This window comes from Armigeres subalbatus, chromosome 1 (assembly GCF_024139115.2).
Source record: "Armigeres subalbatus isolate Guangzhou_Male chromosome 1, GZ_Asu_2, whole genome shotgun sequence".
NCBI classification, from domain to species: domain Eukaryota; kingdom Metazoa; phylum Arthropoda; class Insecta; order Diptera; family Culicidae; genus Armigeres; species Armigeres subalbatus.
In genome coordinates, this window is record NC_085139.1 from 288,206,709 (window position 1) to 288,221,953 (window position 15,245).

The 15,245-nt window shown below is 40.5% G+C and overlaps 1 protein-coding gene across 1 annotated transcript; it reads right to left on the reverse strand.

Annotated features, from left to right (window-relative positions):
• Positions 1–358: 358 nt before the first annotated feature.
• LOC134215390 (uncharacterized) lies at positions 359–2,093 on the reverse strand. The gene is made up of 3 exons (XM_062694596.1): positions 1,759–2,093; positions 674–1,693; positions 359–606 (listed from the first exon to the last, which is right to left on the reverse strand). Exons 1-3 carry the CDS (start codon positions 1,891–1,893, stop codon positions 442–444), a joined length of 1,320 nt encoding a protein of 439 aa, XP_062550580.1. The 5' UTR covers positions 1,894–2,093; the 3' UTR covers positions 359–441.
• Between the last annotated feature and the right edge of the window lie 13,152 nt (positions 2,094–15,245).

The window sequence follows — 15,245 nt, forward strand, 5'->3', positions numbered from 1 at the left end:
GTTCGGGACTTTGAAGCTTACACCCATAACATCCCAGAAATGCCATCCGTCGATCAGCAAATGATCTACCTGTGAGTGTCGCCACTCGAATGTTGCCAAGTGTTTTTGCAGATATTCTTTGTGCGAATATCAGCCTTACAGTCGCGCGTAAAATCAACTTCAGCGAATATATTATCAAAAGTAATGGTTTATACAAATTAACGGGAACATTCAAGCGCTGCAGGTTCGTCGTACTTGTCAGCATCTCTTCAAGTTTTGATCCCGTCGATGGTAACAGTCTTTGAGTACTGACAATAGTGAAAGATCTTGCAATCTGAAGCAATTATTTATGGCACGATATCTTAAACAAAACATTCCGTTCAAAATTTTAGCAACATTTCATTTCATGTATTGTTACAGAATATAAAAGATCTCTGGTTCATTAAATGTACAATTTGAAACTTAAACTATGTTCGTCAAAAATTGGCAATCCTTATAATAGGCATCGATCTCGTCAAAGTACTCGAACTTCACCGGAGCTTTATCGTTCACGCGCAACCTCGATCGGCATTCCTTGTAGCTCCTAAAAAGATTATTCCATCGTGTTCGACAGTCTCTAGGCGTCCTCTGCAAAACACAAACCATAAGTAAACCAATCTTCCACATACCTATGTTTAATCATTGATGAACCTACATTTATGTGCAACTCAATCAGCTTGTTCGAAACGCACTCGAACAGATTGTATCCCTTGAACTTGGGCCTCAGATCGCAGTGGATTTTTATCAGCAACACCGTCTGAATTCGATTCCAAGCCGGGAATATATTCTTTCTCACTTTCAGTCTTGGAAGTTCTGGTTTTTTAATCACCTCCTCGCTACTTCCACCGCTGCCCGACTGCCCGTCCCCATTGAATTCTTCCTCCTCTTCCTCTTCTTCCTCATCGCCGGATTCCACGTCGACCGGCATCACCGAACTGCTGCAGTCCGCTTCCTCCTCCTCCTCGGCTTCCTCTTCCTCGTCGACTATGTCATCCTTAACTTTTGGCTCCACCGGAATGCTTTCGCCTTTCGACGGAGCACTGTTTTCGGTGGGCTTCTTCATTTGCTGCGGGACGACTTTCACTTCCAGGCTCTTTTTCAAGCACGTGTGAATTCCCCTCAGCACCCTGAGGATTTCCTCGGCCATCAGCTGCCCCCGGGCTCGATCCTGGTCCTTTTGTCGGTAGTGTTCCTGCTTGATCTGCAGCAACATGTTTTGATTGGTGTAATACAGCAACTTCTGTTCCATCAATCTCAGTTTCAAATCGTCCAGCCCATTGTTGACCGTGAGGGACGTCGTCAGCTCCTCTTCTCCGTCCTGCCCATGCTGATCCTCCGGCGATTCCACATACTCGTCCCCAGTTTGCGTGGAATCCATCATCATGCTATCTCCCTCCATTAATCCACCGTCTACATCTCCGCCACCGCCACCACCACCACCGCCGTCCACCGCATAGGAACAATCAGCGAATAAATCATCAAAGAAGATCTCCGTTTTACACTTGTTAGTTCCGTTATCCACCGAAACGTTCATGGTCCCATAGTACTGATGGAAGGTATCGAAGAAGGGGAACCTCACCTTGCAAACCTTCCCGCCGGTCGCTTGCCTTTTGATGCAACTTCGATACGTTTTCAGCAGATTGTTGAACCGAGTTTGACAGGCTGCTGCATTTTTCTACAATTCGGAGATTCCCTCGAAAAAATTAGAATATTCAAACGCTTGACAACTACCCTACTCACATAATAGTTATGATTCTCGGCCAGATAGTTGGAGATCTGATCGTAGACCTTATCGCTGCGGGCGCAACCGAGTAGCTCCAGCCGCTTCCGGATCATGAGATTGGTTTCTTCGATGCCCCAATTGTGGCTCGTCATTTTTGTTTTTCCTCGGCAGATTGATCCAACAACACAACACTCAAACACAACAATAATTTACGTGCAAATCAAACGAATCAACGATCAAATTAACACTTTTCCTCTCTGTTTTTTTGATAAAATTTTAAATCACAAAATTCCAACGAAAACAACGCAAATTCCTTCGCGGCAGCGGTTGAGGAGAACTTGTTGATAAACAGATGGCTGTCAAAGCCGTTCGAACGTATTTTCGAACATTGCCCGCATGGGAAAAAGTCGAATGATAGATTGAGGAAATTACCGATTCGATTAACCGATTGGTTTTCTCAAAATTGCACGCGGCGTACACTCCAAATAATCTAAACGTTGTTACTAAACGTATACAAAACACGAGGGGTTTTGTGGGGGTTGAAAATAATCTGTTTTAGCGTTATGTGATTTGTGAATGAACCCCAACTTAGAATTCGGAAGTCGGGACTTCCGAACCGAACTTTCTTTCGAAGATTTGTGTGTCAAACTAATTGATGCGTTGTTTAGCGTTGTTTTGTCACTTGCCTAAATTTTTTTGTAGCCAGATCCGGGATATATCGATCTATGTACCCGACAAGCACCAAAAAACTCCGGATTTCTTCAGCGGTTTTTGGTAGCCTGAACTGTTGAATTGCTTTGATTTTAACCTCGTTTGCCTTGACGCCTTCTCGAGAGATGTTATGGCCCAAACACATAGTTTCTTTTACCTTGAATTGGCACTTGTTGTGGTTTAGCACGACGTTGTGCTCCTCTAATTTGGACAACACTGCCTTCAGTGCTTGATCATGCTCTTCTTCTGTCTTCGCTGCGAGAATGATGTCGTCTTGATAGTTATGAGCTGAAGGACACTCGCATAAGAGTTGTTCGACCATTCGTTGAAACTGTTCAGGAGCGCTGCACACAGCGAACATTAATCTGGTGTATCGAAACATGCCCACATGTGTGATAAACGTTGTAATATGCCGGCTTGATTCGTCATACCTGATGGTATGCATCTTTTATGTCAAGTTTGGAAAACCATTTGCACCCGGCAAACCTATCAGAATAAGGACTGGAAAACTTTTCCTTTTAGATTCATAGCTAACTTACCTGGTAAGCAGATCGTCAAGGGTGGGAATCATATGATATTCTCTTCTGATTGCGGTGTTAGCGCGCCGCATAGCTACGCATAGACGGACTTCTCCATTATCTTTGACAACAACGACCATGGGAGAAACCCACGGACTTGGTTCATCAACTTTTTCTATTATACCTAGTTTTAATAGCTTGTCTAACTGTTCTTAAGTTGCAGTCGGAAGGCAATCGGCACTCTACGGACATGTTGAGCTACCGGAGTGACTCGCTCGTCAATATCAATGCGTACTGTTACGTCTGTAAGGAACATTACTCATTGGTTACGCGTTCTGATTTTTATTATTATTATTACTATTATTCTACAATGTTAACCTTTGATAACTGGAAATTTCTCTACATTTTCAGACACCTGCTAATAACACTGGGCATACAAATTAAAAGTACACCGAGCTGCTTCGCTGTTTCACGTCCCAACAGATTTTGCTTCCCTTTCTTCATTACATAGAAGTCAGCGTTGATGATTTTATTACTGGTGGAGTCAGTAACCGTGATCCTGGCGATTAAAGTGCACATGATGTTCAACTCGCCGAACTGTGCGTAGGCAGAGGGTCTTTTGTGCGATTGTTTGATGTCTTGGACGCTTGCTTCTTCATTTTGCAGATACACCCATGTTAATTAATCAATTATGTTGTACTTTGATCCGGAGTCTATCATCATTTCAATCATTACGTCACCGACTCGGCAGCATATAAGTTCGTCGTGGTTGTCACTTATCGCGTATATAAATCAGTTATGCCTCAGCTCAGAATTCTCACCTTCAGGCCTCTGAATTTCATCTACAGCGTTCATATTATTCCTTTTCGCTGGAATTGGTTCTCGTCGTGCACTATCTGCTTCGTATTTCCGCTTATTCGTCGATGCGAAACACAAGCAAAATGTCCGATCATATTTGTTGCGGCATTGGGCGTGCTTGGCCAGACATTCTTCATTTCCTTTATGTGGCTACTTCCCTCCGCATCGATAGCATTCTCCTGAAGCCCGATCGTGATGTTCTGATGAATTAGATGCTTTGTTTGTTACACGGTTGACTGAACTACCTGCTACTTTTCCCGTTAGTTTGTTACTTCGTATACTAGATATCTTGTTAACAGCTGTGCTACTATCGCGAAATCGTTCAAGTTCCGAGAGGGGTGTCCGTATTTTCCAAGTTCACGTACCTGTTGTTGAACCGATAAGTGTGAGTTCACGAGTTTCGTCAAGTCGTCCAAAGTAATAGTGGATTTTTCCAAAATTTTCCGGCGCAAGTCGGGAGGGGCTAGCATAACGATTTTCTCAATAACCGCAGCGTCCGTGCTCTCTTGTTTCGTTGATCCAAACTGGCATTTTTATGCTTGAGCTTTTACGCGGAGCAGAAACTTATCGGGAGATTCGTCTTGCATTGGGTTGAGTGACCAAAATAAATACCTTTCGAATGTGTCATGCCTCTTTGGGCAAAGTACGCATCTAGGTTGTTTATTGTCGCTTCAAAATCGTCCTCGGTTCCATCTGCGGTAGCGGGAAGGCTCCCATAACCCTTTTGAAGCTGCCGACCCGCGCGGCTAGGAAAATGTTCTTCAACTTCTTCTTCTTTTTCTTACCGATAGCATTCGCGATATACTCAAATTGCTTTTTGTAGTCGTACCACTTCTGCGAATTTCAGACAGGGGAATGGTGTCGCACTCAAATGATGGGAGCTTTAACAGTTGGTCCTCCATCTACCTGTGAAGTATCAAAATTTGATTATATATGTATTTCTTCGCTAAGCCTACGCTGAGTTGCTAGGCAACTATTTTTTTTTTTTCAGGGCTTTTTTCTCTGCGTTCTCCGAGCCAACGCCCAGCTAGGGCGTTGCTAGTTAAGGACTTTGATTTTCATTGCCTTTTCCGGGCCAACGCCTAGCTATACCCAACAAACAATTTAAGCTGAACAAGCTAGTTTTTTAGCTGAAGAAGCTTATTTGCCACGAAACAAGCTCTTTATCATCTTCCAATGTTTGTTGGGTAGTGCGTTGCTCGTTAAGGATTTTTTTTTCCATTTTGTAGTCAACGCCTAGCTAGCGCGTTGCTCGCAAAGGTCTTTGATTGCCCCCGGGCCAATGCCTATAGCTAGCGCATTGCTTGTAAACTATTTTTGATTTTTTATTAGCCGGGCTATGCCGTGTTAGCACGTTGCCCACTAAATACTTTAGATTTTTATTTAACTTTAATTTACCTTTTAGTTGGTACAGTCGCGCTATGATCCCATCCTCGACGCCAGTATGTGGTAATTGTAGAACTATTAAATAATTACGAGAAGTGAGAGAGTGTCGTGAGTTGACTTCGTCTGTTTTTTTTTTTCAATCGCATTTCGATCAGCAACTAACGCAAAATTGTTAAACATAAATTAATGACATGCGTAAAGGCATCTAGTTTATTCACGCCCGATTCCAACGATATATATTGTAGTATCCTAATAGAGTAGTAGGCTATGTGTAAAAAGGAAACTTAACTGGCAGTTGAAAACAGGTGTGCTCTGTGAGCGGTTCAATATACGTTGTGTGAATTGATATTGTGACTTGGTGTCGTTCATACGGTTTATCCCAAATTCCTCCGAAAATCCCAATACTATATTGGCGACGAGGTGAAAAATGTAAGTAATCATTAGATTAATAATTGAATTGTGCAACAAAAAGAATCAAAAAGGCCACACATCATTCCGTGAAATTGTAATTTAGAAAAAAATCAACTGTTGATTTGAAAGCGAAAATTCGCCATGGTAACCGTATTGAAATATTTCACATACTCAACCTACTCTACAGGAGCTTTAGAAATGTTTCACCAGGAACATAAAAAAAAAGCTTTTGACAATTGATTGACGTATCATTGTCGAAGCTAAAATGAATATAGTGTAAACAAGAAAAAAACATAGGAGAAAATGAAATTGTTCTGAAACGGGAAAAGTGCTAAGATGCTAAGTACTAAGTGCTAAGAAAAGTGATAAGATTTAAATGGTAAAGATTGCTAGAAAGTGTGATTATTTAATGAGGTAAGTGAACAATATTATTATTGTGAATGATTCTAAAATTAGCAGTGATATCGATCGGAATAGAAAAGAATTGACAAAAGTCGCAGTCACGCGAACAGCTGATAATCAGCTGTTACTCCCTGTATAATGGGGTGGGAATAAAAAAAACAGATTTGATCAACTACCATTTTTGTGTTTTATTCAAATGAGGCATGCGATTTCGCTTGTAATAACTGACTAATACTGATCGATACATGAATTTATTCTTATAGTGAGTTGTGGAGTTATGCATGGATGACGGGTTCGTCAAAATATGTTGGTTTTGTGAAAGGCGGTATCGTCGTAAAAGGTGGTAAAATGATTGGCGGGTTCGCTAAGATTTGATAAGAAATGATTGAGCAAGCGGACTCGCTTATGATTGAACGATAAAGCGGGTTCGCTAATGATGGAATGAAAAGCGGATTCGCTCACAATTGAAATTAGTAAAGTGGATTCCAGTCAAAGGAAATTGGCGGGTTCGCCAGGTTCTGAACTATTGTAGGTTAGCGGGTTCGCCAATAGTTACTGTCCTAACTGTACATACACATAATGGTTGGGTCCTGTGTAATGGAAATTTGAATCCGAATGCTCTCGTATCAATAATTACTATGTATTGAAACTATTAGTGCCTATTTTTCAAAGACGTGAATGACGTGTGAGTCTAAAGTTTTGTACTACACAAGATTATAAAAGATGTTTTTTTTAACGACTGGTCGTTTTACTACAGGACCAGCAGTGAGCTACGAGTGAAAGCTTTCCAAACCAATTTGGACTCCTCCCAGCTACCTCTGGCATGGGCCAAATGGAAACGGGATTTAGAGTGCTATTTCGAATCGGAGAAAATACTCTCACAATACGACAAACGATCAAAGTTGTTATACCTCGGTGGCTCGGATCTCAGGGACATCTATGATAATCTACCTGAGATCGAAAATGTGTCTCATGCATTGAAAGACCCACCATATTATAATGTAGCAATCGCTAAATTGGATGCTCATTTTGAACCTTTTCGCCGACGAACTTATGAACGTCATATGTTCAGGCAAATAGCTCAAGGACCTTCAGAACGTTTTACAGACTTTGTACTGCGACTGAGAACACAGGTCAAGCGATGCGAGTATGATAAACCCGACGAAATGATTTTGGATCAAATCGTGGAGAAATGTGCATCAGGTAAGCTTAAGCAAAAGATGCTGAAAAGAGATATGCCGTTGAGTGAAGTCGAAGGACTGGGTATTAGTTTGGAAGAAAATCTTCGAAAACTTAAAGAATTTCGGAACGTCTCTCAAGGTGATCAAATCGGTAGAGTGTCAAATCAGGGAGCGGATGGAGATCGAGACAAGATAAGCAGAGTTCGGGTTGCTACCAGGGTCGGACATCGTCAACCATTTGAAGTGAAGGGCGCAAATTTTCATCAGAGGGTGGGATCTGTCGCTGTTTGTTTCGCATGTGGAAAACGCGGCCACATTAAGGGAGCGGAAGTTTGTCCGGCAAGAAATAAAAAGTGTTTGAAATGTGGCGGAAATGGGCATTTTGCGAAGCAGTGCATGAAGAGGGCCAATAACGAAGAACGAGCAGTGATACCAGCAAAACGGATTAGAGCAGTGTATGAAGATCTGGATGCTGAGCAAAACGATGACTACATCTTCTATGCAATGGGGAAGAATACGTTTTTGTTCAAGGTAGGGGAAGTTGAAATCCCTATGATCATCGATTCAGGCGCAGCAGCAAACATCATCAGTCAGAAGGTTTGGGAACAAATGAAGCAGCTTAGAGCAACGGTTTCGGAAATGTCAACGGAGATCGATCGCAGTTTTATGTGCTATGCGTCTAATAAGCCAATGGCAATAACAGGAAGTTTCGTGGCGGAAATTGAAGGTGGTAGAAGAAAGGTTAAGGCTAAGTTTTACGTTGCTAAGAGCGGACAACAGTGTTTGTTAGGTGATGAGACTGCAAAAGCGCTTCAAGTTCTCAAAGTCGGATTTGATATTGGACACGTCTCAATTGATACTCAATCTGAATTCCCTAAATTCAAAGATGTTATTGTTGAAATCCCCATCGACGATAGCGCTCAACCAGTACAGCAGGCATACCGCCGTGTACCATACGCTCTGGAGGATAAGATTGATGAGAAACTACGGATGCTGCTGAAACAAGGAATTATCGAAAAAGTTACAGGTCCCTCACCATGGGTGTCACCAATGGTGCCAGTATTGAAGGATTCGGGGGAAGTGCGATTGTGTGTGGACATGCGCCGAGCAAACCAGGCAGTGATTCGAGAAACTCACCCGTTACCGCTAGTTGATGAAATTCTGGGTTCAGTAAACGGAGCGAAATACTTTTCCAGAGTGGACATCAAAGATGCGTACCACCAGCTTGAGATATCTGAAAGATCACGCCCGATAACGACTTTCATCACCAAAACCGGTCTCTACAGGTAAATTTGTATGAACATGTGCTATATGAATAAATACTTAAGTAATGTTAATGTTGTTTTTGTTACGTTAATACTTACGAAATGCATTTAGATACAAAAGGCTTATGTTTGGAGTTAGCTGTGCCCCAGAAATTTTTCAAAAAACTATGGAAACAGTACTAGCAGGTCTTGAGGGAATTATTGTATACATAGATGATGTAGTGGCGTTTGGGGCCACGAAAGAAGAACATGATAAAAGAGTAGATGCATTAATGAAGCGTATTGAAGAATATGGAATCGTGTTGAATAAACAGAAATGCATATTTGGCGTTGAGGAAATAGAGTTCTTAGGCCATGTGATGAGTGTGAAAGGAATACGTCCTACAGAAAGTCGAATCGCGGCTGTAAAGAATTTCAGAGAACCTAAAACGATAGGAGAGTTACGAAGTTACCTAGGATTAATAACATACGTTGGCCGATTCATCCCGAATCTAGCAGCAAAAACAGAACCACTGAGGAAATTGCTCCAGATTGGATCAAGTTACCAATGGAAAAAGGAACAACAAGTGGCATTCAACATCATCAAAGAAGCAATTGCTGATACTAAATATTTAGGATTTTTCGATCGGAAGGATAAGTCAAAGTTAATTGTTGATGCCAGCCCGGAGGGATTAGGAGCCGTACTATTGCAAGAAAATAGAGAAGGTCAAAACAGGATTATTTCTTTTGCCAATAAGTCCCTCACTACTTTGGAACGAAAATATTTCCAAACTGAGCGGGAAGCCTTAGCGATAGTCTGGGGAGTTGAAAAATTCAAATTGTACCTTTTAGGGTCCAAATTTGAGCTCATTACGGACTGCAAGGCTTTGAAATTTCTATTCAAAGCGAGATCTCGTCCATGTCCTAGAATCGAACGTTGGGTACTACGAATCCAGTCATATAACTATGACATCAAGTATGAACCTGGGATCACCAACCTGGCAGACGCTCTTTCTCGATTGTCAATTGCTGAGCCATACGATTTTGACAAACAAGCGGATTCATATATTAATCAACTAATGGAATATGCTACACCAAAGGGCAGTTACACTAGTGAAAGTGATTGAAGCCACTAAGCAAGACGAAACGCTTCAAGAACTAAATGAGGCACTATTAACAGGAAGTTGGGCAGATACAGTGAAGGAATTCAAGCATTTCAAGTTAGAAATTCACTCTGGAAATGGTGTTCTAATGAGAGGAGATCGATTAATCATCCCAACGTCGCTCCAGCAACAAGTGCTCCAGTGTGCCCACGATGGGCATCCAGGTATGAGCCTTATGAAACGACACTTGCGACAGAAAGTTTGGTGGCCGAAGATGGATGATTTGGTTGAAAAGTTCGTCAAAAGTTGTAGCTCGTGTACTTTAGTCTCATCCGTGGGACCACCAGAACCAATGCTTCGAACGAAAATGCCAGAAAAGCCGTGGACGGATGTGGCTATTGACTTTCTAGGACCATTACCCTCAGGAGATTATTTGCTGGTATTGGTTGATTACTTCAGTCGATTCACTGAAGTTATCGTAATGAGGCAAATCACTGCAGAACTGACCATTAATGCACTCTTTGAGACGTTCAGCCGGTTCGGTATTCCGGAAACATTAAGGTCGGATAATGGACCTCAGTTCATTAGTGAGCAATTCAAAACATTTTGCGAAGAATACGGGATCTGCCATCAGAAAACAACTCCTTATTGGCCACAAGCAAACGGCGAAGTTGAGCGTATGAATAGCACCATTTTGAAGCGCCTACGGATAAGTCAAGAAGAAAAGAGCAAATACTGGAAGTGGGATTTGAGGAGTTTTCTGTTGATGTACAACTCAACGCCGCATTCCACCACCGCCGTTGCACCATCAGCCTTGATGTTTGGAAGGGTCTTAAGAGATAAATTACCAAGCGTAAATATTTCAAACAACATACTTGCAGAAGAAATAAGGGATCGGGATTGGAAGAAGAAATTGGACTCATCAGAAAAATCGGATGTTCAGAGACGTGCCGTGATAAACGATCTGAAGGAAGGAGATGTAGTAGTGGCAAAACGTATCACAAAAGAAAACAAATTGGCTACGAACTTCGGACCGGAGCTGTATGAAGTAGTACGGAGAAATGGATCAGAAGCTGAAATTCGTTCCAAGGAATCCGGAAAAATCTATCATCGGAACGTGGCTCATCTGAAGCGATTAATCCAAGAAAAGGACAGAAGTTCAGCTGAACGGCAAGAACACATGGAAGTAGAGGAAATTGCGACGGATACGAAGCATACGAATACTGAAGCACCGTCAGAGGTTCGTCGCAGTCGGCGTGAAATTAAAACTCCAACGTACCTAGAAAAATATGTTACTAATGTAAATGATAATGATTGTTTTGAATCTTAAGTAAAGGGGGAGTGTAGTATCCTAATAGAGTAGTAGGCTATGTGTAAAAAGGAAACTTAACTGGCAGTTGAAAACAGGTGTACTCTGTGAGCGGTTCAATATACGTTGTGTGAATTGATATTGTGACTTGGTGTCGTTCATACGGTTTATCTCAAATTCCTCCGAAAATCCCAATACTATATATATCATCATTACGTTGCATCGTTCTCATAGTCAGAAAAACGGAAAAAGTGTCCAATCAAAATCATCCATTGCCATTACTATTGTGTGCCGTATCAGCCGTACTCGTAATAATCGCAGTTTTGCTTCGCACAATAATGAGCTTCGGTTGTGGCAAGTGCTCGCGCCCTATCGGTGGTATGGATGAGTATATCGTCTGTGATGGATGCAGTGGTAAATATCACTTGAGCTATACGGACATTAACATGTATCAGATGCGAGTATGCGTAGATTTTGATAACGTGCTCTGGTTATGTGAGGCTTGTCTATCTTCGTCTCGCGAGCAGCACACTCCAACATCTATAATTGAACCGAAAAAGAAGCCTCTGGAAGACAACCATGAGGGCCAAATCGATGGGATCGTGTGTGAGCTTCGGGAGGTAATTTCAACTCTGAAGAGAGGCTTCGCAGAACTGCAACAAACGTTGAACAGTGGTTGCCAACCGGTATATTCTACATCTACTCCGCAACGAACTTCAGATCGCGAAAACATCAACGATTCGTCTCAATTGAGAAGTGGTTCTAACTCCGAAATTTTATCTACTGGATCTAGAAGATTCTATATATTTTTTGCAAGAGTTGCAAAGCACGTCACGACGGATGCAATGCGGGAAATAGTATCAAGCTGTTTACATTCGACTGATCGAATCGATGTCACAAAGATGGTTCCGAATTGGATCAATTCCGAAAACCTGAAATATGTTTCCTTCAAAATTGGTGTTAATTGGATGTTGAAAGAGAAGGCACTTATGAAGTCAACGTGGCCGACGGGATTACTCTTTCGAGAATTCGTGCATCGGGAAACCAATTACTGGGAGCCATAGAAAAGCAGACGTATTGTTCAGTTCTATAAATAATTGTTATTTATTTTGTGTGTTACCGATTCTGTTTTCGCACTTTGTACTATAATATTAGTTTATTCGGTTGTCCGAAAGTTTGCAAATTGTAATATAGAATAAGTAGATCATTTGGGCTATATTCAGCCTGTTGATCGTAAATAAATAAATAAATAAATTACAGGTAGACTTCTTGAATGGGTTTATATTTCCATAACTTAGGATAACTTGGTACAATATATGGAAACGTCTTTACTTGCCAACCCGAATCTTAAAACTAAACTCTTTGTCGTAGCCTATAAGCTACACAAAAAACAAACATGGTTTTACGGAATGTTTTGCATTTTCCATTTGAAAAGTGCTCCGTTTTGTTGAAAATAAAAGTTTAATTGCATGAAGTCAAAGTGATTTTTTTTTATTTAAAAGTTTTTCCTCGTGTTTCCAGCGGTTTCCAGTGAAAAAATTTAAAGTTCTTCCATGTAAAATCAAAATTCTGGAACTGTCAAATCACTCAACGATAAACTTTGAGTAAAAAGAGAAATGACAATAAAAATTATTTTCTCCGTTTTGCATGGGCACTATGAAATATTACATGGTTAAAAATAAATTGAATTCATTACCTCATTTAAAATGTAAATGACATAAAAACCATTAAAATTAATAAATATACTTTTAAAAATATTGTTTTGCCTACTTTTTTATATTTCCCTAATTATGTTTAATAGCCGATCCAGATTACGACTTTCAAGATTGATTACGTCTAAAGTGGCGAAAGAAAATTGAATGTATGAGTATTCTTATCAAGTTACTTTTTGTTATATATTGTGTCGCCAGCACTAAATTGTATTCCGACTTCCGACGTTTTACTTCCGAACTTACTTCCGACATCATGAACGTCAGAACAAAATTTGAATTTGCTACCAACACATTGTCGGAAGAGCGCTCGGAAGTATGGAAATAGACTTCCGAACTTCAATTTGGTGACAGCGACGTTGTCAGCGACAAAACAAGCACGATTTTATGACAGATAACACCGTGCAGTGCTGCATATTTCAAGACAAAATTTTCAAAACGACTTAACTGCTTTTGTAAACAAAGATTCAAACGACGATTTGACAAATCTGATAGCTCTCCCACACAAACCAACACCATCAACAGGTAGCGGAATCCTTCAGCTACCTATTGATGGTATTGGTTTGCGTAGGAGAGCTATCATATTCGTCAAATCGTCGTTTGAAACTTTGTTTACAAAAGCAGATAAGTCGTTTTGAAAATTTTGTCTTGATTTATTTTATTTTTCCGTGTGAATCTCGTCGGAAGTGGGCGTTGCTGCCAGTTCATCAGCGTCATATAAACAGTTTTGGTCTAAATGCACAATAATTAATGGCGTAATCTGGATATACTATAACAAACATTTCAAAACTTTTTTGCCCAATAATTCAGAAAAATACCTGTAGTGCCTCAAACTTTGCACTTTGGTGCTATCGCTGTCGACGTCTCTCCCTTGCAGTCACAACAGCGTATACGATAGCAAAACAGAAAAGTTTTTTTTTGTCCGGTTGGCCTCCAGAACTATATCTCTCTCTTATTAAAGAGCGGTGTCTTTGCCGGCGGAATCGGTGTCTAGGCAGTGGCAATTTGGCACAGTTCATCCCGGAATACACATCAGCTACGTCATATTGTTTAAATCAAATAATATAAAAATTGCCAATAGTGAAGTTCACAGCGCCTCGCCAGGGCTCGCTCCGATGACGAATGGTGTAAGCAAAATTAGGCGTTGAAGTACCGGAGTTGGCGTTTGGCATAAGCTCATTGAGATTTTATTTTGTATTTTTATTTATAGATAACCGCCAGGGGGATTATACTGCAATGCCTACAGATAGCTACGAGGCACATCCTTATCTTCACCACGGGTTGGATCTTGGACTGAAATACACAAAAGCGTGTGGCGGTAGGTGCTGCAGCTGACATCTTATGCGTGACAAAAATACTAGAGAAGGACCTAATAAAATGAAAAGTTTAAGCTAATCATTGTGATTTGTGAATATTATTGTATAATGGAAACGATATAACGGGTACCAGGGGAGCTGGGAGGTTCCTTAAATTAGAAAATTAGGTTTTTTTTAATGAAAACTAAATCACTATTTTTCATGGTGTTAACATTTTTATTTGACAGTTCTACAATTTAGATTTGAATGTTCAAACTTTTAATTTTAGAGTGGCTTCCCACTTTTGAATCATGATTGTTGCAAAAGTTGGCGTACTTTTATTTTGAAATTATGCAACTCTCTACGAAAAAGAACCAACGCAACTTTTTAAAATTACCAATGGATTTTTTAATTTTATTAATGATTTTTCTTTCTGTGTACTACCACAGTTTCTCCTTCGCATATACTCTTGCTCCGCCTATCCCGGTGATAGGCAAACGTGCACGTTTGTCGGTTCGCGAGAAATCATCAAACGATTGGCGATGAGCTCTGACACGAAACAAACTTGGGAGCCACTATCAAGCACTGCTCGGCACGGAATCAATTGACCATTAGCAGAGTGTATGTAATTAAGAGTGGTGACATGTGCCGTATTTGACAGGTCTCCGGCTCGTTTGGAACACGATTTTGTATGGGAATGACAGATAGATTTTGTTTCAATTCTGACAGTTGCGCCACTCTTAATTACAAACATTCTGAACATTAGCACTCTCATGGTTCACAATGGCAGTCAAAAGCATCACGGTCTTCACGGTTTGCGAATGATAATACAAGAACAAGATGAATTGGAACTCGTTGACGGAATAGTGTTATGCTCTGCACAAGATTCAGCTACGACAGTAGAAGAATTGACCTTTCCTGTCAAAAATTTTTATTCGCTCAATCGGCTTATGTAAGGTCAACTTTCCCAAAGAACCCATATTTTTTGAAGCCTCTAACTATTTTATAAATCGAAAACAAAAACCGAAAAAGTGCTGCACGTGTGAACCGGCTTGAAAAATTCACCCGATGTTCGTTCAAAATCGAGCCAATCTTGAAACAACAATGTTGAAATATCTTTTGGAATATGAAGCTTATTTCTAGTCAAACTGATGACGAACATCAGCCGAACATTTACACGCTAGAAAATTTTAAAAGGATGTCATTTTTTATCGGGATTCATATTCGAATATCTTCTATACCGATAAAAAAAATACACAAAACTGTCAGAATATTGAAAGCAAAACAAAAAAGCGAATAAATTGCTACTTTGTTTTATAATCAGTCCTTTGCAGCTGACGAAATAAATTTTCGATTTGCATTTTTCAGCTTATTTCC

Coding starts and splice junctions, on each gene's coding strand:
- LOC134215390 (XM_062694596.1), bottom strand. CDS start 1,893: ATGACGAGCCACAATTGGGGCATCGAAGAAACCAATCTCATGATCCGG. Junction 1,694..1,758: donor CCGAGAATCATAACTATTAT/GTGAGTAGGGTA, acceptor TCCGAATTGTAG/AAAAATGCAGCAGCCTGTCA. Junction 607..673: donor TGATTGAGTTGCACATAAAT/GTAGGTTCATCA, acceptor TGTGTTTTGCAG/AGGACGCCTAGAGACTGTCG.